Below are 25508 nucleotides of genomic sequence, written 5' to 3' on the forward strand. Positions count from 1 at the left end.
CAAGAACACAAACCCTAGATTATTCAAAAATTGAAGTTCAAAGCTTCTAATCATGTTAAATAGCATCAATCTAGGTTATACAAGCATAATACACAAACAATTGAAGCATTATTACACTAGAAAGCATCAAAATCGAATTAGGTATGAAATTGTTCAAGAACACTAAAATTCGGATTAAATGGTGTTTAGGTGTAGAAATTTACCGATTTCCTTGAGTAATTCCTTGATAATAGTCTCCTCATTGTGATTTTATTGAAGATTTGATGAAAAATGGTGAAAAATTGCGAATTTGGGCGATTTTTGTGTGTGTTTTTCGCAGAAAATTGGGTGTGGTGATGAACAAACTGGTCTGTTTGACCAGTTTTATTTTTTTCTGGGTTTTTTAACCTCCGCGATTGCGGTGGTGTGAACCCACAAATCACCGCGAGTCGCGGCCCTTTTTTTTTTTTTTTTGAACTTATTTATAAAACCTTATAACTTTATAAAACATAAAATTAATTAAATTCTAAAAATTTTGTTTTCCTTTAAGAGCGAGGGCGTTTCGGATCGTTATCCTAGTCCGTCCCTCGACAAAAATTTAAAATTTGTCAATTCGAAGCGCGGTTTTAAAAGTAAAGATTTTTTTGGGTTTTTTAAATGTTTTTGGCATACTTTAATTCAATAAGATTAAAAATAATGATAATAAAAGTTCTCGTCCTTCCCTCGGGTAAAGCAATTTCGGTTCAACGACCTAGTCTTCAACTTACGACGAATTTTAAAAATCATATTTTTAACTTAGCGAAATAAAGTAAATTTTTGTTTTTAAATTCACACCAAACTTAAATTTAAAATGCATAAAATTAAAAATTCATATTTTAAAAATTAAAAATTCACACAAAACTTATATTATATTTTTGTTTTTATACATACAAACTTATATTAAAAATATTAATTTTTCAAATATTTACAATTTTAAAGAAGTTTATAATATTATTTTAATATTAATTTATTAATTTTAAAAACATGGTAAAAATAAAATTAAAAATCTTTTTGGCTTTTATCCCACTTTAATCAATCAAATATTATCAAAAACATACGCCCCTCTTTTTGGTAAAGTAATTTCGGTTCCATGACCTAATTTAACTCATGACGAATTTTTGAAATATTTTTGGTTGATTGATTAAAGATATTTATACCTTAAGAATAAACGGTAAATTTCGCAGTGATGTAATAAATTTTTGTATGATATCAATAATTTCGGTCGCATGACCTAATTTTATTGAATACCAATTTAATACTTTATAGCGAACAAATTAGCGTTTATTATCAAAAGGTTAAAAATAAAAATAAAAATGAAAACTGTACATACTTACCTGTGAAAGAGATTTGTTAGTGATATGCTCTAGCCCACTCATAAGATAGTCGGACTAATTGGTTTTCCATAGCTACATAGGCGTAACCTCGAGCATTTATCGATTTTTCTTTAAAATATATGAACGGTCTGTCTCTACATAAAGTAACAAATTCGGTGTTTGAATAGGTTTGATTATTTGAACATTTACCTTCGTGTGACCATTTTCCGCATTTGTGACATCTTTCAAAGTGCCGTGCTCTTCTTTTCGCTGCGGATTTTGATTTTCTTTTACCAAATTGTAACTTATTATTTTCGCATCTGGATTCTTTTCTTACTCCGTCCAATTTTTCTCTGATTACTGATACCAGTTCACTCGGAAGTGTGTCATTATTACGTTTAGTAATCAAAGCGTGTAGCATTAGACTATGGTTTAATTCACAGGAAGTCTTCATCTCATAAAAACCTAAAAAAATAAAAATTCAGAATGGGGGGAGAAGACTAGTTCTTTAGGGTCTGCTAGGGAAAGACCATTCAGGTTCCATTTTCGAGAACTACACGAAAACAGAAAATCTAACTCTAACAGAAATACATAAACCTCCCTACACTTAGTTGAAATTGTGATTAACATTATTCTCAATTGGATCATCAACAACTTGTATATCTTTGACTTCTACTTCAATCCATTTGTTGATTTCCTCCGTAACTTTCACAAATTCAACTAACATCGCCTTTTCTTTTGGCGATAAATTGGATACTAATCGGTTACATAACTTAAAGTTTCCCTTAATCTTAGCATCGTGAATCCGTTTATAAAGTTTCTTCGTTGAACTGTTAAAAATGGGTTCATCTAATTTCGTATCATCAACGGGGTTCTTTGTGATTGGATCATCATTAAGCGTTTCTTCATCTTCCCCACGCTTATGTGTTTTTATTGGTTTAACAGTTTTGGTTGGTGGAGATCTAAACTTTAGGTTCATAAAGGTGATCGATGTATCACCATCCCTAAGTGTTATTCTATCTTCTCTTACATCAATGAATGCCTCGGTGGTTACTAAAAATGGGCGACCTAGAATTAGAGGAATATCAAGGTTTTTCTCCATATTAATCACTATGAAGTTTGCAACAAAGGTCAAACTTCTCACGTTAACAAGTAAATTATTTGCTATTCCAACCGGGTGTTTAATGGTTTGGTCAAATGATTGAACACCTATTTTGGTTAGTTTTAATTTACCCATGCATAATCTTTTGTATAAGGAAAGAGGCATAATATTTGCACTTGCTCCTAAATCTGCGAGTCCATTATATATAGCACCATCATTAAGCAAGCAAGAAATGATAAATTCACCCGGGTCTCCTGCTTTAGTAAGTCGAGTTGGTTTGTAAACCTTTTTCGGGTATTCTTTTCTTGGTTCTTTCACTTCTATTTGAACTTCTTGTTCACATTTTTCTTCGTTTCTTGGAATGGGAGGTTTGTATAAGAATTCTTCTTCATCACTCAAATTTGACTCCTCCCTATTTTCCAATTTTGATTTTTCATATATTGTTGATAACATATTTATGTTTTCATTTTGAAGGTTTTCTTGGGTGGTGAAATTATGATTAACTTCATTGTCAACTTCCATCGGACCATGTATGTAAGGTTTAACTCTGTGACCATTAACTTTAAATTCAATCCCATTTGAATTTATTAATTCTACTGTTCCGTATGAGAAAACTCTTTTGACTATGAATGGTCCAGACCATCTTGATTTCAATTTTCTAGGAAATAGCTTGAATCGTGAATTGAAAAGAAGAACTCTGTCTCCTTCTTTGAATTCTTTTGAACTTCTGATTCTTTGTCCATGCCATTTCTTCGTTCTTTCCTTATAGATTAAGGAATTTTCATATGCTTCATGTCTTAATTCTTCTAATTCGTTTAATTGACTTAACCGTAGACGTCCGGCTTCATGTAAATCAAGATTACATGTCTTCAAAGCCCAAAATGCTTTGTGTTCAATTTCTATTGGAAGATGACATGCTTTTCCGTAAACGAGTTTAAAAGGTGTGGTTCCAATTAGAGTTTTGTAGGCTGTTCTAAAAGCCCATAGTGCATCCTCCAATTTAATGGACCATTCCTTCGGATTTGATCCTACGGTTTTCTCTAGAATACGTTTTAAAGCTCGGTTGGTATTTTCAACTTGTCCACTTGTCTGTGGATGATAAGCAGTGGAGATTTTATGAGTTACTCCATATCTTTTAAGAACTTTCTCAAGTTGATTATTACAAAAATGAGTTCCCCGATCACTTATTAAAGCTTTCGGTGTTCCAAACCTTGCAAAAAGACGTTTTAAAAAGTTGACTACAACTCGTGCATCGTTAGTTGGGAGAGCTTGTGCTTCCGGCCATTTAGATACATAATCAATGGCTACGAGAATATAGAGATTATTATGAGATTTTGTAAATGGACCCATAAAGTCAATACCCCAAATGTCAAATACTTCACATACTTGAATGACATTTTGTGGCATTTCATCACGTTGACTTATTTTTTCGGCCCTTTGACATGCATCACAGGATTTGCAAAGAAGGTGTGCGTCTTTGAAAATTGTAGGCCAATAGAATCCAGCATCGTAAACTTTTCTTGCTGTTAGTTGAGGCCCATAATGCCCTCCTGTTGGTCCTGTGTGACAATGGTTCAAAATTTTACTAGTTTCATCTCCGAATACACATCGGCGTATTATTCCATTGGGACAACTTTTAAACAGATGTGGATCTTCCCAGAAATAGTGTTTTATATCACTAAAGAATTTCTTTCGTTTTTGGTACGATAATCCTTTTTCAAGGAATTCACATACTAAGTAGTTTGCATAGTCTGTAAACCATGGAATTTCATTATAATCTATCTTCAATAGATATTCATCAGGAAAGTTGTCTTGTATGGCCGATTCATTTAGAACTTCTAATTCGGGATTTTCAAGACGAGAAAGATGATCAGCGGCAAGATTTTCTGCTCCCTTTTTATCTCGGATTTCAATATCGAACTCTTGTAAGAGTAAGATCCAACGGATTAATCTTGGTTTAGCATCTTGTTTCGAAAATAGGTATCTAAGAGCAGAATGGTCAGTATAGACCACCGTTTTTGCTAGAACGAGATATGATCGAAATTTGTCAAAAGCAAAGACAATAGCAAGGAGTTCTTTTTCAGTAGTTGTGTAATTCGTTTGTGCTCCTTGTAACGTCTTACTAGCATAATAAATAGGTTGAAATCGTTTTTCAATCCTTTGTCCTAAAACGGCTCCCATTGCAAAATCACTTGCATCGCACATAAGTTCAAACGGTAGATTCCAATTTGGAGTTATCATGATCGGCGCATTAGTGAGTTTTTCTTTAAGAATATTAAAAGATTTGATACATTCATCTGAAAAGATGAATGGAGCATCCTTTTCTAGGAGTTTATTCATATGAGTGGCAATTTTAGAAAAATCTTTTATGAAACGTCGGTAAAAACTTGCATGCCCTAGAAAACTCCTAACTCCTCTAACATTGGTGGGATGTGGAAGTTTAGCAATTACATCTACTTTAGCTCTATCCACTTCAATTCCTTCCTCTGAAATTTTATGACCAAGAACGATGCCTTCTTTAACCATGAAATGGCATTTCTCCCAATTAAGTACTAGATTTGATTGTTCGCATCTAATAAGCATTCGTTCAAGATTAACTAGACATGATTCAAATGTATCACCGAAGACTGAAAAGTCATCCATGAAAACTTCCATGCATTCTTCTATCATGTCGTGAAAAATCGCCATCATACACCTTTGAAAGGTTGCAGGGGCGTTGCAAAGTCCAAATGGCATGCGTTTGTAAGCAAAAGTACCATAAGGGCACGTGAATGTGGTTTTTTCTTGGTCCTCGGGTGCTATTGGAATTTGAAAATATCCGGAAAAACCATCAAGAAAACAATAGTAACTATTTCCGGCTAATCTTTCCAACATTTGATCAATAAAAGGTAAGGGAAAGTGATCTTTTCTGGTGGTGTCATTCAATTTTCTATAATCAATACAAACACGCCATCCTGTTACAGTCCTAGTCGGAATAAGCTCATTTTTCTCATTTGTAATGACAGTCATGCCACCCTTCTTAGGTACGCATTGAACTGGGCTTACCCATGGACTATCAGAAATTGGATAAATTAAACCTGCATCAAGCAGTTTAATAATTTCTTTCTTAACAACATCTTGCATATTCGGATTTAGTCTTCGTTGGCGTTGCACATATGTTTTATGACCTTCTTCCATAAGGATTTTATGTGTGCAATACGAATGACTTATTCCTTTAATATCATGAATCTTCCATGCAATGGCTGGTTTATGAGCTTTTAGCACAGAAATGAGTTGATATTTTTCATTTTCAGTAAGAGAAGACGATATTATTACAGGTAATTCAGATTCACCATGTAAATAAGCATATTCCAAATGGTTTGGAAGTGGCTTTAACTCTAATGCCGGAGGTTCTTCTATCGATGATTTATATCGATATCTGTCTTCTTCTTTTAGCATTTGAATTTCTTCTGTTGTTGGTTCATATCCATTAGCCATAAGTGTAGCTAACATTTTAGTTTCATCAATTGGTTCAGTACCTTCTCCTAAAGAACATTCTCCTGTTCCTTGTAATTCTGGAAATTCTTCTAACAATTCTGCATGTGATTCTATAGTTTGAATATAATAGCATGTATCATCTGCAGATTGCGGTTGTTGCATTGCTCTATCAACTGAAAAGGTAACACTCTCGTCCTCTATACTTAGGGTCAATTTCTTACCGAACACGTCTATCATTGCTTTAGCCGTGTTTAAGAATGGTCTTCCTAATATAAGAGGAACTTGAGAATCTTCTTCCATGTCCAGAATAACAAAATCTACTGGAAATACTAAAGTACCAACTTTAACTAGCATGTTCTCCATTATCCCTCTAGGATATTTTATTGATCGATCGGCTAGTTGTATGCTTATTCTTGTTGGTTTCAATTCTCCAAGGTCTAGTTTAGCGTATAGTGAATACGGCATTAAATTTATACTAGCACCTAAGTCTGCCAATGCTTCTATTGAACTAAGACTACCCAGAAAACATGGAATTGTGAAACTTCCTGGATCTGATAGTTTTTCTGGTATCTTATTCAACAGCACTGCTGAACAATTAGCATTCATAGTAACAGCCGAGAGTTCTTCCATTTTCTTTCTATTTGAGATTAGATCTTTCAGAAATTTAGCATATCTAGGCATTCCTGAAATCACATCAATGAAAGGAAGATTTACATTTATCTGTTTAAACATATCCAAGAATTTGGATTGCTCGGCTTCAAGTTTCTTTTTTCTCATTTTACTCTGGTAAGGAAGTGGTGGTTGGTATGGTTTAACATAAGGTTTAGCTTTAACTGTGTTATCTTCATTAACCTTTTCAACTACCGGTTCTTTTTTATTATCTTGATCAGGTTGTGGTTCTTGTGGAGTAGGAATATCTTCCTCAGAAATTACAAATATTTCAGGTGGTTTAAGTGTAATACCACTTCTTGTGGTAATGGCTTTAGCTGTTTCATTTCGGGAGTTAGCATTTGTATCACTAGGTAGACTTCCCGGTTTTCTTTCACCTATCAACCTTGCTAGGTTACTTACTTCTTGTTCCAGATTTTGAATAGAAGCTTGTTGATTTCTAAATGCTTGAGCATTTTGTTCATTGGTTTGTTTCTGAGATGTGAAAAACTGTGTTTGAGATTCAACTAGCTTTGTCATCATATCTTCTAAATTTGGCTTTTTATCATCGGTTTGTGGTGGTTTGTTTTGAAAATTAGGTCTTTGCTGATTGTAAGTATTATTGGATACTTGTTGATTGCTAGGACCTTGTTGATTGTTGTATGGAACATTTCGATTATAATTTTGGTTTTGGTTGTAAATCGGTCTTGGTGGTTGATAATTATTCTGATAATTATTTCCAGGCCTTTGGTTTAGATATGAAACATTCTCTCTTTGTTCCATTGTTAGTTCAATACTGAGACAATCTTTTGTCAAATGTGGTCCTCCACACTGCTCACAACTAATTCATATTGAGTGGATATCTTTAGTCATCTTTTCTATTCGTCTCTTGACAGCATCTATCTTTGCAGAAATGGAATCTAAGTCATGGCTAGAATTGGCTCTAGCTGCTTTAGATGATCTAACGATATCTTTTTCTTGGTACCACTCATGTGAGTGGGAAGCAGTGTTATCAATAATTTTGTAAGCATCAGTTTCTGTTTTCTTCATAATAGAACCACCAGCTGTTATGTCTATGTCTTTCCTTGTAGTGATGTCGCATCCTTAGTAGAATATTTGTACTATTTGACAAGTGTCTAAACCATGTTGCAGACATCCTCTTAATAACTTACCAAATCTTGTCCATGCCTCATATAGAGTTTCATTTGGCTTCTGTGTGAACATAACAATTTATCCTTGAAGTCTTACGGCTTTAGATGCCGAAAAGAATTGTTTAAGAAAATTTTCAACTAAAACGTCCCATGTATCAATCGCCCCTTCAAGTAACGATTCCAACCAATCTTTGGCTTCTCCCTTTAAAGTCCAGGGAAATAACATGAGATATATCTGTTCATCTTCAACTTCTCTTATTTTAAATAGAGTGCAGATCCTATTAAAGGTACGAAGATGTTCATTTGGATCTTCCTTCGGCGCACCGCTAAATTGGCATTGATTAGTCACCATATGTAGAATTTGTCCTTTGATTTCATAATCTGGCGCATTAATGTCTGGATGAGTAATTGCGTGACCTTGGCCAGTGCGTTTAGCTCTCATTCGGTCTTCCATACTTAGAGGTTCCAGATTTTCCATGATTGAATTTGTTGAATCTGAATCACTAGAGGATTCTGATTTAATGGTTCGTTCCTCAACAATCTCTGTTTGAATGATTGGTGGTTTCGGAGGAAAAATTAATGGTTCAGGATCTATGAATCGTCCCTGAATATTCTCCGGATTCTCAATTGTGAGGTCGGGTTCAAAAAATGGATTATCGGAAATTTGAATTGGAGTACTTGGTCGACTGGATGACGATTCTAAAGAAAAATCAACGACGACAATATTTGCTAGATGTCTTGATCGAGTTACCGGTGGTGAACGTACAAAAGGTGGTGAACGTTTTGCTCGGTGCATTCACTGAATATCCTATTAGTTTTTAAAAAGGAAGAAAAATTATATAAGTTATCCAATTAATAGACTTTTCTGATTTTGCCCACGTTTCGAATAGCCAAAAGATGCAGCAGAGGGGCAGGATTCGTTTGGTCTCAATATAATTGAGTACTGTTTGGCTCCAATAACCCGGTCCACATACAAATCCAACTATTACTACGAACCAGAAAATTTTGATGTCTATCAATTTAACCGCTTAAAATAATTTTTCGTAATTTAAAGAAATTTAGAGAAGAAGTAGAAAATTCTATGTCCTAAAAACTAGAAAGGCGAGAAATAAGAAAGAAAAAGAGCGCGTCGGTATTAAAATTGGAGAAATAAAAAAGAAAAAGAGTGACTTATAAAACTTTAAAACACTCGACTAACCCAACCTTATTATTATCACTAACTTAAAATTAAAATTGCAAATTGAGATTACTAATTGGAGTGATAATTGATACATAGGTAAAAGGCGTCAAAAAAAAATAAAAATAAGAAATTAGCGCGTTGAAACTTAAAAAGGAACTAAAAACTAAGAATTAAAAGTTGCGTCTAAAAATATTAAAGCTTACAAGTAAAACTATATCCCAAATGGCAATATCTTAAAAAGGTACTAAAAACTAAAAAAAACTTCGCAAAATTCTAAAGCACCTAAATCTTAGTCTAAAGAAAAAGCACTTAAGGGATTTTACGGCAAAGCCTAAAAATCTAGAAATAAAAATAACTATGGCAAAACTATGGATTAAAACTAAATACGAGCGAAAAACACAAATATTACGCTAAAACAATTAAAAAGAGACAAAATATAAAAATATACTAAAAGTTGTAAAAAGTACAATTTTTATAAAAATATTATTTTTATATTATTTATTTAATAAAACTATTAATTTTATAATTTATTTAAACTAAATAATACTTAAATTACAAATTAAATAATAAAACTAAAATTAAAACTAATTAATAAAATATTTAACCCTAATTAAGATTTAATAATAATAATAAAATTTAATACTCCGTAATTAATGCGAATTAGGGTTCTGGTCAGACGTGTCAGAAGACCTCCGCGAGTGCGGATGAACCCAGTTCAATTACTCCGCGAGTTGCGGAGGGTTCAGTTGAGAAAGGTTCGATTTTTTATTCAGGTTCGTTTTTTTTTTTATGTTTTTCTGTTTTATCAAATATATATATATATATATATATATATATATATATATATATATATATATATATATATATATATATATATATATATATATATATATATATAATATTTCTATAAAACAATAAAATACTTATATTTAAACTCAAAAATAAAAATACTTTTTAAATTTATATATTTTTTTAACAAACTCTTTTTGTATTTTTATATTTTTATATTTTTAAAAACTTATATTTTTATATGAAGAACTTAATAAAAAATTTTACAAAATTATATATATTTTTTTTTTATATCATTAGCGTTGCGCTTTCGGCGTTTAAGTTCCCCGGCAGCGGCGCCAAAAATACTTGATGTGCGTAGAGGTGTATATGAAATAGCTTATATTTTACTAGGAAAAACTATTAAATATGATACAATTTTACACAAGATATTTATTTATTTATAGAACGGATATAACTAAACCTTACTACAACACTTATAGGCATTGTACCTAATCGTACAGTAGTGTAGTTTTTAGTAAGTCCGGTTCGTTCCACAGGGAATCTTTTAAACAAAGCTTAACGCTATATTAGTTTTAATTTATAAAAATACAAATATATATAAGTAATATTATTATTATAAAGGGGGGTTTTTACCGTTTAATGACCGGTTTGTCGATTTTAAAACTTTAGTCGCAGTTAAAACCTAATGTAAAATATTAAATAAATAAAAGACTTAATTTAAAGTGTAAAATAAATAACAATAATGAAATTGTGATAAATAAAAGTGCGATAAAATAAACTTGCGATAATTAAAGAGTACGATAATTAAAAGTGCAATTAAATACAATGACAATAATTAAAAGTGCAATTAAATACAATAACAATAAATAAAAGTGCAATAATTAGAAGTGAAATTAAATATGAAAATAAAGGAATTATGCTTATTTAAACTTCCGTAATCATGATGTTTGACGTGTTGATTTTAGTTTTATGCCCATGGGTTGATTGTCCTTTGTCCTAGATTATTTAATATGTCCATCTGGTTTTTGTCCATAACAGTCCATCAGTCATAAATATAAAGTGCGAGTGTCCTCGTCAAATTATCCTTATACCCGAAGTCAAATATTCCAACTAATTGGGGATTCGAATTGTAACAAGGTTTTAATACTTTGTTTAATGAATACACCAGGTTATCGACTGCGTGTAAAACAAGGTTTTACTACTTTGTTAACAATTACACCAATTATCCTTGAATGTAATTCACCCCTGTTTCAACAAGTCTATTAACTATTAATCCAGTTCCGTGTCCGGTAAAATGAACAATTATTGGTATTTATAGATATCCCGCCCACCGTACCCAGTTAAGCGTATGTGGTTATATATAAATACGTCAAATTATAAGTTTATATATTAAATTAACAAGGTATTGTTTAGTTAATATAAAACCCATTAATAGCCCATAGTCTAATTTCCACAAGTGTCGTTCTTTTGTCTAAACCCCAATTATGGTACAAAGCTCAATTACCCAATTTTAATATTTTTAGCCCAACATCATGATTACTTCGTTTTAAATAAGCATAATAATAATTTAGCTACGAGACATTAATGTAAAAAGGTTGAACATAACTTACAATGATTAAAAATAGCGTAGCGTTATACGGACAGAATTTCGACTTACACCCTTACAATATGCGCTAACATACCCTTATTATTAGGATTTAAAATTAAAATTAAAATTAAAATATATGTATATATATATATATATATATATATATATATATATATATATATATATAAGTTTACGTATGATGAATGAGAAAAAGATGTAAAAAATTCGGCCGAATGCTCGGCCTTTTAAAGGTGGATTTCTGACTTTTTGGGCTCCGCGAGTGCGGTGGATTTTGCTCTTCAGAGCTCCGCGAGTCACGAGCTGTGGAATCCAGCTCACACAAGCTTGGCTCCTAGCTTGCCGACGGTTTATATAATATAATATAATATATATATTAATTTTAAGAATTAATTATATATTATATTATATTCATGTGCATAGTTGACTTGTAATTTTTAGTCCATTGCGTCGAGCGTTGAGAGTTGACTCTGGTCCCGGTTCCGGATTTTCGAACGTCCTTGCGTACAATTTAATATCCTGTACTTTGTGTTTCGCGTCTTATACTCTTGTAATTTTGAGACGTTTCTTATCAATAATTGGAACCTCTTTGATTGTACTTTGTACTTTTGAGCTTTTTGGTCGTTTGCGTCTTCAATTCGTCGAATCTGTCTTTTGTCTTCACCTTTTATTATTTAAACGAATATCACTTGTAAATAGAACAATTGCAACTAAAAGCTTGTCTTTCTTGAGGAATAATGCTATGAAATATATGTTCGTTTTTAGCATTATCAAAAGTGCAGGTCTCCGATTTGTTGGAGTGAAGTGGGGGATAGACAGATTACGGGTCCAGAGATAATACAAGAAACTACCGAGAAGATCATCCAAATTCAACAACGGTTGAAAACCGCCCAAAGTCGACAAAAGAGCTACGCCGACATTAAAAGAAAAGACATAGAATTTGAAATTGGAGAGATGGTCATGCTTAAGGTTGCACCTTGGAAAGGTGTTGTTCGATTTGGTAAACGAGGGAAATTAAATCCAAGGTATATTGGACCATTCAAGATTATTGATCGTGTCGGACCAGTAGCTTACCGACTTGAGTTACCTCAACAACTTTCGAATGTACATAACACTTTCCACGTCTCGAATTTGAAGAAATGTTTTGCTAAAGAAGATCTCGCTATTCCGTTGGACGAAATCCAAATCAATGAAAAACTTCAATTCATTGAAGAACCCGTTGAAATAATGGATCGTGAGGTTAAGAGACTTAAACAAAACAAGATACCGATTGTTAAGGTTCGATGGAATGCTCGTAGAGGACCCGAGTTCACCTGGGAGTGTGAAGATCAGATGAAGAAGAAATACCCGCATTTATTTCCAGAAGATACGTCAACACCTCCAACTGCTTAAAATTTCGGGACGAAATTTATTTAACGGGTAGGTACTGTAGTGACCCGAACTTTTCCATGTTTATATATATATTAAATGAAATTGTTATTTACATGATTAAGTGTTTCCAACATGTTAAGCAATCAAACTTGTTAAGACTTGATTAATTGAAATAGGTTTCATATAGACAATTGACCACCCAAGTTGACCGGTGATTCACGAACGTTGAAACTTGTAAAAACTATATGAAGACATATATATGGATATATATAGATATATATATATATATATATATATATATATATATATATATATATATATATATATATATATATATATATATATATATATAGTTAACATGATATTATGATAAGTAAACATATCATTAAGTATATTAACAATGAACTACATATGTAAAAGCAAGACTACTAACTTAATGATTTTGAAACGAGACATATATGTAACGATTATCGTTGTAACGACATTTAATGTATATATATATCATATTAAGAGATATTCATACATCATATTATCTTGATAATATAATAATTTAAAATCTCATTTGATATTATAAACATTGGGTTAACAACATTTAACAAGATCGTTAACCTAAAGGTTTCAAAACAACACTTACATGTAACGACTAACGATCACTTAACGACTCAGTTAAAATGTATATACATGTAGTGTTTTAATATGTATTCATACACATTTGAAAGACTTCAAGACACTTATCAAAATACTTCTACTTAAAAAAAATGCATACAATTACATCCTCGTTCAGTTTCATCAACAATTCTACTCGTATGCACCCGTATTCGTACTCGTACAATACATAGCTTTTAGATGTATGTACTATTGGTATATACACTCCAATGATTAGCTCTTAGCAGCCCATGTGAGTCACCTAACACATGTGGGAACCATCATTTGGCAACTAACATGAAATATCTCATAAAATTACAAAAATATGAGTAATCATTCATGACTTATTTACATGAAAACAAAATTACATATCCTTTATATATAATCCATACACCAATGACCAAAAACACCTACAAACACTTTCATTCTTCAATTTTCTTCATCTAATTGATCTCTCTCAAGTTCTATCTTCAAGTTCTAAGTGTTCTTCATAAATTCTACAAGTTCTAGTTTCATAAAATCAAGAATACTTCCAAGTTTGCTAGCTTACTTCCAATCTTGTAGATTGATCATCCAACCTCAAGAAATCTTTATTATTTACAGTAAGATATCTTTCTAATACAAGGTAATACTCATATTCAAACTTTGATTCAATTTCTATAACTATAACAATCTTATTTCGAGTGGAAATCTTACTTGAACTTGTTTTCGTGTCATGATTCTGCTTCAAGAACTTTCAAGCCATCCAAGGATCCTTTGAAGCTAGATCCATTTTTATCATTTTCAGTAGCTTTATCCAGAAAACTTGAGGTAGTAATGATGTTCATAACATCATTCGATTCATACATATAAAGCTATCTTATTCGAAGGTTTAAACTTGTAATCACTAGAACATAGTTTAGTTAATTCTAAACTTGTTCGCAAACAAAAGTTAATCCTTCTAACTTGACTTTTAAAATCAACTAAACACATGTTCTATATCTATATTATATGCTAACTGAATGATTTAAAACCTGGAAACACGAAGAACACTGCAAAACCGGACATACGCCGTCGTAGTAACACCGCGGGCTGTTTTGGGTTAGTTAATTAAAAACTATGATAAACTTTGATTTAAAAGTTGTTCTTTTGGGAAAATGATTTTTCTTATGAACATGAAACTATATCCAAAAATCATGGTTAAACTCAAAGTGGAAGTATGTTTTCTAAAATGGTCATCTAGACGTCGTTCTTTCGACTGAAATGACTACCTTTACAAAAATGACTTGTAACTTATATTTCCGACTATAAACCTATACTTTTTCTATTTAGATTCATAAAATAGAGTTCAATACGAAACCATAGCAATTTGATTCACTCAAAACGTATTTAAAATGAAGAAGTTATGGGTAAAACAAGATTGGATAATTTTTCTTGTTGTAGCAACGTGAAAATTGGTAATAAATCTATATTAATCATATTCTAGCTAACTTATATTGTATTATACATGTATTCTAATATATTATGTAATCTTGGGATACCATAGACACGTATGCAAATGTTTTGACATATCATATCGACCCATGTGTATATATTATTTGGAACAACCGTAGACACTCTATATGCAGTAATGTGGGAGTTAGCTATACATGGTTGAGGTTGATTTCAAAAATATATATACTTTGAGTTGTGATCTAGCCTGAGACGTGTATACACTGGGTCGTGGATTGATTCAAGATAATATATATCAATTTTTTTCTGTACATCTAACGTTGGACAACTAGTTGTAGGTTACTAACGAGGACAGCTGACTTAATAAACTTAAAACATCAAAATGTATTAAAAGTGTTGTAAATATATTTTGAATATACTTTGATATATATGTACATATTTGTTATAGGTTCGTGAATCGACCAGTGGCCAAGTCTTACTTTCCGACGAAGTAAAAATCTGTGAAAGTGAGTTATAGTCCCACTTTTAAAATCTAATATTTTTGAGATGAGAATACATGCAGGTTTTATAAATGATTTACAAAATAGACACAAGTACGTGAAACTACATTCTATGGTTGAATTATCGAAATCGAATATGCCCCTTTTTATTAAGTCTGGTAATCTAAGAATTAGAGAACAGACACCCTAATTGACGCGAATCCTAAAGATAGATCTATTGGGCCTAACAGACCCCATCCAAAGTACCGGATGCTTTAGTACTTCGAAATTTATATCATATCCGAAGGGTGTCTCAGAATGATGGGGATATTCTTATATATGCATCTTGTTAATGTCGGTTACCAGGTGTTCACCATATGAATGATTTTTATCTCTATATATGGGATGTATATTGAAATATGAAATCTTGTGGTCTATTGTTAAGATTTGATATATATAGGTTAAACCTATAACTCACCAACATTTTTGTTGACGTTTAAAGCATGTTTATTCTCAGGTGAGTATTAAGAGCTTCCGCTTTTGCATACTAAAATAAGGATAAGATTTGGAGTCCATGTTTGTATGATATTATGTAAAAAACTGCATTCAAGAAACATATGTCGATGTAATATATTTCTACTGTAAACCATTATGTAATGGTCGTGTGTAAACAGTATATTTTAGATTATCATTATTTGATAATCTACGTAATGCTTTTGAAACCTTTATTGATAAAATAAAGGTTATGGTTGTTTTAAAAATGAATGCAGTCTTTGAAAAACGTCTCATATAGAGGTCAAAACCTCGCAACAAAATCAATTAATATGGAACGTTTATAATCAATATGAATGGGACATTTCATTATTGAGTCCTCATGACTCAATCTTACCCAAGAACTCTTAAAATTGCCAATAATGGATTTTATGTTCATCACTAACCCAAACCCTAACCCTTAGACAAATTAAAATAAGGAAATCAAAGTTAAGACATACCACTACAATCAAAACGTAGCTAGTGGATAGATAAACAACTTTAATACACGCACTTTGGCCCGAAATCAACTTCTTCTTCCTTGATTTAAGCTTTCTCTCTCTTAATGGGTTTCTCACTCTAAAATTGAATGGGAGAGAAGATGATGTTGGTGGTTGTGTTGAATGTGTTTCAACCACCACAAAACTGGCCAATAATGACCTAAACACGGCCTCATGTGAAAGGACAAGAATGCCCTTCATTTAACTTTAATTTAAAAAGCAGAAATCTATGCACATGGCTAGTGCGCGGCGCACACACTTTACCCTGTGCGGCGCGCACAAGTGTCTGGGCAGTTTCTGACTTCTGTTTAACTGCACAATGTTACCCACACTCTATGTACCATATTTACACTGCTGTATAATAATAATTTGGGTCTTACACAAGATGACGCCGGACCTTCACACATTCCCGATGACGAGGATGAAGAAGATCAAGAAGACGACGATGAAGAATAGGTCTTTTAATTAATGTTTTAATGTAATTTTATTTTTAATTGTATTTTTATTTTAATGTACTTTTTATTTTAATTATTGTAATGTTTTTTAATTTTTAATAAAAGTTTAGTTTTATTTAAATAATTGTAATTTTTTGATAATATAAAATAATTAAAAAAGAAAATAAAAAAATGGAAGGAGAAGTGTCTTTGTTGGGAGTGTTTAGTCCTGGGTTTAGTCATGGGAAGGAAGTGAGATGGAGGTGCTGATGTGGCGCTGAATGATTGGTTAGTCCTGGAAGACATGTTGTCACCACTGGGAGCACTCTAAGACGCTTTCCAACATGTACTCCTCGCCCTCGAGTAGGACTATGAGGGCTTGATTGGAAGTCATGTTAGCCCTCATAGTCATGGTACCTCCTATGCTCCATTATGCTATATTAATAATGCAATATTCTATTTTGAAATGTTCCAAATTAATAATTTACTTTCATAAATAAAAAAGAACAAGAAGTTTAAGTTATGTTATGCCATTGATGTATGTGAATAGGATTAAAGGAGAAAGAAAATGTAAGGGTAAAACTGGAAAAGTAAACAGAAAGTCAAGTACTTTTATGACATTTCCTTAAACTGTGTGTTTTTTGTCAGTGGACTATTAATATGGGATGGAAGGAGTAACTTAGTTGAGGAAGGAGTATGGCCAGTGGCGAATCTAGTATCAACGGGACTCCATTTTTTTTACAAAGTTTCCTTCATAATTTGTAATTGTTTATTTTAAAAAACTATAAATTTTACAAATATACAAGTCACGTAGTTAAATATAGTGATGTCCTATACGATTTTGAAAGTATTTAGTAGAAATATTTTTGAACATAGTGGGGTCTAGAATTCCCATGACCCTTTATGTAAAGTCGCCACCGAGTATGGTGAAGAATGAGTGTATTTTTGCTTTCATATTTGTACATTTAATTAATTAAATAATATAGTGGGTTTCAAGTTTTATGAGGAAATATGTCATGTCGGGGATTGTTTAGATTTGAGTTAGCCCTGATGAGAAAATGCTGATGTGACGTTGATGTGTCAGTTAGTCATAAATAGAAAGTATGTCATGGTTGAAAATGACCTAATTAGTAGATCTTATATTTATTTATTAGACAAAATTGTGCCAACATGAGTCATTATACTTGCAATAGATAGATTGATTTCATTAAACCAATAAGAATGTGAGTTAAAAGTATTACAAGTCATCATATCATATCTTAATATGTTTGAGTGTAATACCATATGATTCGGTTTTAAGATAAATATATATTTGGGCACATATACTATTAATAACTTGATAGAGTAAACCTATGGACTAGTCACATTGGGTTAATATCTGCGTGTATAAGTGTACATTAAAGCACAACCTATGTATAGGAGAGAGCATCTCCTAGTGGACTTGATGACCAATCTTAAGATGTCTAAATACATTTTATGATTGTGAAAGTCATCAAACACTTATATGATTGTAATAATTAAACTTTAATCATACGATGACTAATGGTGATAATTATGTTCAAATATGAAAGTAGTTGAACATTGTTAATTATCATTTAGAAACTCATATAATATTCATTAGATAAAGTCCCAACCATTGGAAGTGTCACACCGTAGGTGATCATTAAATTTGGTAGATGCATTTTGATCAGTGAAAACTACGATCGATCTACGGCACATCCGTGATGTCGACCGTACGTTACAAATCCTGTTTAGACTAAGGAACGTGTGTACAGTGCATAGACGGTCGATTCTGCGATCCAGTCGTGATGTCGACCGTATAAAACGACACCTTAGATTTATATGTCAAGTGTTTTGATCGTTTGCTAAAGAAAAGATATGTTTATGAACTTGCGTTTTTACTTTAATATAAATGTCATCTCTCAAGCTAAATGTCATCATCAAAACATAGATTAACATTTGAATATTAATGTTGGATATAAATCAACAAATTCGATTAAGGTTTACGCCTATTGGAAGCGTAGATAGAAAGTCTGTTAACAAGATGTATTTAATAGATGGATTGAAAATAAAAAGACAGAATTAACCTCATGTGATCGGCACATGATGGTCGTGGACGTTAAATGTTAACAGACTTTAGTGTCTAGGACTTTTGACAACAAAACTTCAAACCACAGGACTGTCAGGCTAAGAACAATACTTCAAAGACCGTTGGAACAATTTTAGTAGACCGTAGGACTGTTAGCACAATTTTGTCTATTTATTATTTACAATTATTTTTTATTTATTTATTTATTAGTGGAGTAAACTAATAAATTAACAAGATTGTCAATTCTCTTATTTTCTATCCAACTGAGACCTGAGTAACACAAAAACAAAATGATACTAGTATCTTGTATACTAGAATCCTTAATCTTGATTACGAGTATAATTTTGAATGAAGTAATTTTGATGATTTACACTTCACCTGATCGAAAATGATAATTTCACATGGCGCATCCTGCCGACAATCTTAACCTTATTTAGTTATTTACATGATTGTATCTTTCAACCTCATGCTCTGTTGTTCTTCATTGTACAAGTCTCATCTAAAATCACTTCGCAAGATACTTGAAATGTGATAATGTTGCATCATCACTTAGCTAACGTAAGAGCAACAATTATTTATGAAAGCTTTCACAAAACGACATTAATCCTTGACGATTCGTATTTGGGCAAAAATTGCTATCCTCCAATATTAGCTGAAAATAACCTGGAACATGATTTCCTAAGTGTTCGCATTTGTAAATGTTTCGGCATATATAACCTTAAGCCTAGAAGTATATACTTATACTAATACATAATTCAACAGCTTTATACATGACTTTTAAGTTTGAACAATTGACACAAACAGCAGAAATAAGAAAAGAATACTCATGTCTCCACATATTCTCTGGTGTTTACATGAAGATTGAAGAATATAACCTTCTCCAAAAATAAGCACCTTTACAGGACCTAATTGGTCGTACATTGACCTGTATCTACAGTTTGATATAGAACTATACAATTAACATTGAAAAGGTTAAGGTATGTTGTTTGATTTCACAGATTTAGAGTTTTATGGTGAGGATGATGTGACCTGCTCCTCAGCACCATCTTCTTGTAAGAGTGGGGCCTGTTCGTAGTCCAATTTTGAAGATACGACAATCTTTTCTTCTTTGGCTTTTCCCCACATGACAGTATAAAATCCAACTACAACAATAATTGACCCCAACAAGCTGCACATGAATTTGAGGGTTTTACATTAGTTAGGTGTATCATGACAATTTATATACACAAAATATGTGATACATGCAGAATGTGCAATCAGACATGCAAAGGTTGCAAGACTCGCTACTAGGGGAGTACTCGGTTGGGAATTTTTAGGGAGTACTCAGCAACTCGGGGAGTACTCGGATGTTGACAAGTTTGACTCTGACCGGTTTTGACCGAGTTTTGACTTAGTTTTGCAACTCTGTTCACTAGTGTCTAGAATAAAATCATAAACATAAATAAAACATAAACATATCTACTAGAAACATAAACATAATCGTCATTTGTTCAAGAACTCAGATTCAAATTCATGTTAGAACGTTGACCAATATTGACTTTGACCGGTTTTGACTGACTAAGTCCGACTTTTACCAGCTAAATCCCATTTTGACCCATCGACCGATATTGACCAATTAATTACTCAGAATTTGAAGAATCGGATTAGCCGGTTCCTAAATATGGGTAATCAAGGAGAACTAGGAATTAATTAATCGGGGAGTTTAGTAGGCATAGAATTTATCACCTTCCAAGATAGAAACCGTCGCCTAAAAATATGACACCGATCAAAGTTGATATAACAATTCCCACCGGATGAAACATAGCAACAAAAAGTGGTCCTTTCCTTCGTACACACCATGCTTGAACTGTGACTTGAAAAGCAGACCCAAAAATCCCCTATATATTTCAGGAATAAAGACCCTAATCATATCATATTTCATATTAAGCTATATAACTAGCAATACCAGTAAATAGATAGTATAAAGATGTCATAACACTAAGATTAACAATAACCGCATATACGTACCGAGTATAGGATGGAAAATAATCTCTTGTTAGGCTGTAAACTGAAGCTACTAAGGTCATCTTCCACAATCAAAGAAACTAAACCTGACAAAACGGTGCAGACAAAGCAATAAGCGAACATCACAACCATCACCGCAGGGTATTTCTTAAGGACGAACGCCTGAAAGATGAAAAATTTAACTAGTTAGCAAGAAGTATACGCATACCCAAATGATTATCAGCAATTACACTACCAATTTACCTGTGCAATGATATACATAGAAGAAAATACGGCGTCAATCACCAGAAAGGTTCCTCCAAGAACCCAATTTGATGGTTGCACGAGAACACGATTCAAAAATTCTGAACTTAAAGGAGACGATAAAAGTGTGGGGCCCTTGTAAAGAGTCACAATTATAGCACCGGTAATTGATACTACGGTACCGATGAACTTCGCCTGTGTGGTTGAGGTTTTAATGTTGATTGCTTCCATCCTAAAATCAGCAATCTTAATCAATTTTTATACTTAATTATTAAGCGTTCACGTCTACATGAGGAATCTCAATAAGTTTAAGATGGTGGCAAACTATTTAGTGTTAACTGTATTGCTGCATCATGAAAGAGGGTTTACCTGCATACGATGGCAAGTACGAAAGTAAAGCCCGGGATAAGGTTGAGCAAAGTTGTTGCAAGAGTAGCAGAAGAACATGAGATACCCGAATAACCGAATACCTGTGCCAAAAAACTTCAAACATTATATAGTTAAAAATCCGTTAATTTATAGAATAATGAATCATAAATGTAAAGAAGTTAGACACCGTTTGGTCCACAGAATACAATGGGATTCCGGCGGAATTAGAATTGAACTTAGACACGCGTCGTGTCTAAATTCAGTTCCATTTCTTCCGGAATCCCATCGAATTCCGTGAGCCAAACGGAATTAGAATTGAATTTAGGTTTTTGTATAAACATATATAGATAGAGATTAGAGAGCAAACCCTAGAAGACCAATAGTGAAAAAACCAAATAATACAATGGAGGTAAGTGGAGGACGATTCGCAGATCTGCAATAAATTGATTAACAAAACAACAATCAGATAATATAATTAGATGCGAGTAAGTGGTAACTGTACGTTAATTAAAACAAGAAATTGAATTAAAGTATACCTTACCTGTGGAAGATAAAGGAAAGGGGAAAAAGGATGAGTGAAGCGAGTGCGTTTGAGTAGAAAATGAAAGAGTAATTAGACATGCCATCTGCAATGGCGGACTTGCTTATGATCATAAGTAACACCTGTGCTACCTGAGCTGTTACCATACCGATAAATTCTTTCATATTTCTTCACCGGAAAAAATGGAAGTCAACGGTCTATCACGTCACGAATATAAATGGTAATGGCGCCTTTTTGTTAAATTGACGAGGAGCACGTACGGCCGGTGTTATAAAAAACCCGATTAGTCGCCGATTAATCACGGATTAATCATTTTTAAGAGCATTCCGTTCCGATTTTTTAAAATTCATTTAATTAATCGGTCAACGTCAATTGATGGGTCAAAATCGAAATTGGCCAACATTTTAACATGTATTTAAATTAGAAATTTATAGTTTTTGAACAAAATGAACAAATTTAGACAATTATGTTAAAGTTTATGTTTATGTTTATGATTTTCTTCTATATTTACACATATAATTTTTGAAATTTAATATTTAAATGCATAAAGTGCAATCCGATTAATCACCGATCGATCCCCGAATTGCCGATTAATCATTTCAAAGTCCTGGCCAATTAATCCCCGAATAGCGAATTTTGCAACCTTGCCTACGGCTACCGAACCGAGCCGAGTATCGGGAAGCACTAGCTCAAATTAGTTTTCAATTAATTTTTTTTTTTTTTAAAAAAAAAAGCCAAATTTAATAAAGCAATGAGAGTACAGGATAGGAGGGTGATCCGACAATCCCGGATACCACTCGAGCAAAATTAACGACTAAGTTGCAAAGTAAGCAACTTATAACCTACATACTATACATACACGATAATGAGAAAACAGGAACTTGAGATTACAAATAACTATTATCGAAAATAAGAATACTTAGGTTGGAAATCCAAGTTAGCCACTCGATCTTGCGTGTTTTAATTCTTGGAATCAACCATTCGAACGTTTTAGCTTGAATTTCGCTTAAAGCCAATGGAACATTCCATGTTTTACCACGAAACACTAGATTATTGCGTAGACCCCAAACGAGATAAAGATAACACCACACAATAGCTTGCCAAATTTTTTGGCCTTCGCTTGTCATCGAAGAAGGAATACCAATACCTTGAATCAAGTTCGGCAGATTAGTGAGAGTGAAGTTGTCGAGCCCCCACCATTTAACGATACGCGTCCAAAGATCATTCACACGTTTGCATAATATAAGAGAGTGTTCAACCGATTCCAATTCGCCATCGAAAAGAGGGCATCTCACACTATGTAGATCAACGCCCCTTTTGTCGAGTACTAAGTCGGACCAGATTTGGCGTACTTTCCAAACAAAAATTTCCACTTTTTTCGGAACGAAAGAATTTCATATGGTGCTAAAAGAACCCTGTAACATATTACTCTCGAGCAATTTTGAGAGGCTATTAACGGTAAACATACCATTCGAAGCTAGACCCCACTTCCACGAATCTTTTGAACCAGAATTGAAAGTTATTGACTTAAACAATTCGGAAAGTGTATGTAGTTCGTCTGCTGTTCTGCCACCCGGATCACGCGTCTAATTCCAGCAAATATGCACGTTACCATCAGCATGTTGGATCCTGTCTTTGACTGTTGCGTTCTTTTCTACTTCGAGCCGAAATAATATCGGAAACAATGTACTGAAGCGGTCTGTTCCAGCCCAGTGTTCGAGCCAGAATGCTGTTGAATCTCCATCCCCGACGGTTTTGGTGAACGAAAGGTTGAACGGGATCCGCAGTGCTTCCATAAGTGTACCTGCGCTTATGATATTACCCCAAACGGTTGTAGGAGGAGAGTTGTTATGAGTACTCCCTGCCAACAAACCGCCACAAGGACCATAAATACTTTTAATGAGTTTAACCTATAAAGAGTTGTTTTTAGTTTTAAAACGCCACCACCATTTGCCCAAAAGAGAAAGGTTTTTTGCATTTTAAAGATTCGATATTTAGCCCCCCCCCCCCCCCCCCCCCCGCTCCCCGCCCGCCCATAAGTGTTTTGCACGGTTTCCCAATTAACCTAGGCAATTTTTGAGCCCGGACCCGACCCGCCCCATAAAAAATGATTTTCTCACACTCTCAAGTAATTTTAGTACACACGACGGAGCACGAAATAGCGAAAAGTAGTACAATGGAAGACTATTTAGAACCGACTTAATCAACACTAATCTTCCTCCAATTGACAAAGAACGCATTTTCCAACCCTAAGGCCTCGATTCAAACTTTTCAATAACCGGGTTCCAATCTTTACTCCTCCTCATTTTCGCACCAATAGGTAACCCCAAGTATGTGAACGGAAATTTTCCAAACTTGACAATCCATATATCTAGCCATACGATCAATTTCCGTAGAGTTAAGACCAACACCAAATAAACAACTTTTTTGAAAGTTCACCTTTAAACCCGAAGAAAGTTCAAAACACTTTACAAGATTTTTTAGGTTTATTGCATTTGATCTTTCCCATTCCCCGAAAAATATTGTGTCGTTCGCGTATTGTAAATGGGAGATTAGAACTTTATCTTTCCTGACTTCCACACCCTTAAATAATTTTCTATCTATTTCCGATTTTGTTAAGATGTTCAATCCCTCCGCCGCGATAATAAATAAAAATGGGGATAACGGATCACTTTGGCATACTCTTCTACCTAGGTGGAACTCGTCGGTAGGAGATCCATTTATGAGGACGGATATGGAAGCCAATTTAAGACATGACGATATCCACCCTAACCAATTATTATCGAACCCCATGCTTTTCATTACTTCAAAAAGAAAACACCAATTAAGGGTATCGAACGCCTTTTCGAAGTCTACTTTGAAGATTATGCCTTTCTTTCTAGATACCTTTTAATAATCAATTGTTTCGTTCGTTATTAAGGTACCATCAAGTATGAAACGCCCTTTGATAAAGGCACTTTGCTCATTGCTTACTAGATATGGGATTACTCTTCTTAGTCTATTTGATAAAACCTTCGCAATGATCTTGTACTCGATTGGAGCTCGCGCCTTGACTAAACACAATTACATACAGTACTATAGAGGTTAAGGCCTGTTGCGTTGTTTACGTCCACCTCGCGTTAAATTCATGGTTGCCCACTAAAGTTTAGTCGGTTGAGTTTGTATGTCGTGAAAATTTTAAAAAATTGAACGTCGGTAAAAAAATGTGGATAAATTTGGCTGATGGTTAATCTTTGTTTTTGGGTTTATCACCGGATCCAATAGAGGTTCCTGATGCTCTTGCTCGTAAAGATTTTAAGAAGCATGTTGTATTAGTTCACAGTATTCAACTATGAATACCAGACTCTCAATAGAACAATGAATATGAATTATAAGAACAGACAATTGAGAGAACACGAATTGAAAATATATGAAAGACAAAGTATTTAGTGCAAAAAGATACATCATCATAATGAACCGTACCCCTATTTATACAGGGTTAAACCAAATCTTGAAGATTTGGTTTCCTAAACTACTTGACTAAAACTTAGAAAAAGATAAACTTAAAACTAACAAATATTCTAAACAATGCAAAGTTTATCTTC

General features: G+C 33.2%; 1 protein-coding gene across 2 annotated transcripts; it reads right to left on the bottom strand.

The window, feature by feature from the left end:
• Window positions 1-19544: 19544 nt before the first annotated feature.
• Window positions 19545-22101, bottom strand: LOC139850373 (WAT1-related protein At5g40230-like). Of its 2 annotated transcripts, XM_071839955.1 has the most exons (7): window positions 21925-22101; window positions 21751-21816; window positions 21384-21497; window positions 21015-21246; window positions 20775-20933; window positions 20493-20644; window positions 19545-19935 (listed from the first exon to the last, which is right to left on the bottom strand). In XM_071839955.1, exons 1-7 carry the CDS (start codon window positions 22086-22088, stop codon window positions 19776-19778), a joined length of 1047 nt encoding a protein of 348 aa, XP_071696056.1. In that variant the 5' UTR covers window positions 22089-22101; the 3' UTR covers window positions 19545-19775. The 2 variants fall into 2 exon arrangements, with proteins under 2 accessions (XP_071696056.1, XP_071696055.1); XM_071839954.1 differs by lacking the exon at window positions 20493-20644.
• Window positions 22102-25508: the final 3407 nt, after the last annotated feature.

The sequence above is a fragment of the Rutidosis leptorrhynchoides genome, chromosome 5 (genome assembly GCF_046630445.1).
Source record: "Rutidosis leptorrhynchoides isolate AG116_Rl617_1_P2 chromosome 5, CSIRO_AGI_Rlap_v1, whole genome shotgun sequence".
Taxonomy (NCBI): Eukaryota; Viridiplantae; Streptophyta; class Magnoliopsida; order Asterales; family Asteraceae; genus Rutidosis; species Rutidosis leptorrhynchoides.

Bases quoted from the DNA above. Each gene is read 5' to 3' on its own strand.
- LOC139850373 (XM_071839955.1), bottom strand. From the start codon at position 22,088: ATGAAAGAATTTATCGGTATGGTAACAGCTCAGGTAGCACAGGTGTTA. The intron at 20,934-21,014 runs GTAAATTGGTAG...TTCATCTTTCAG, and splicing joins CTATGTATATCATTGCACAG to GCGTTCGTCCTTAAGAAATA. The intron at 20,645-20,774 runs GTACGTATATGC...TGAAATATATAG, and splicing joins TATTTTCCATCCTATACTCG to GGGATTTTTGGGTCTGCTTT.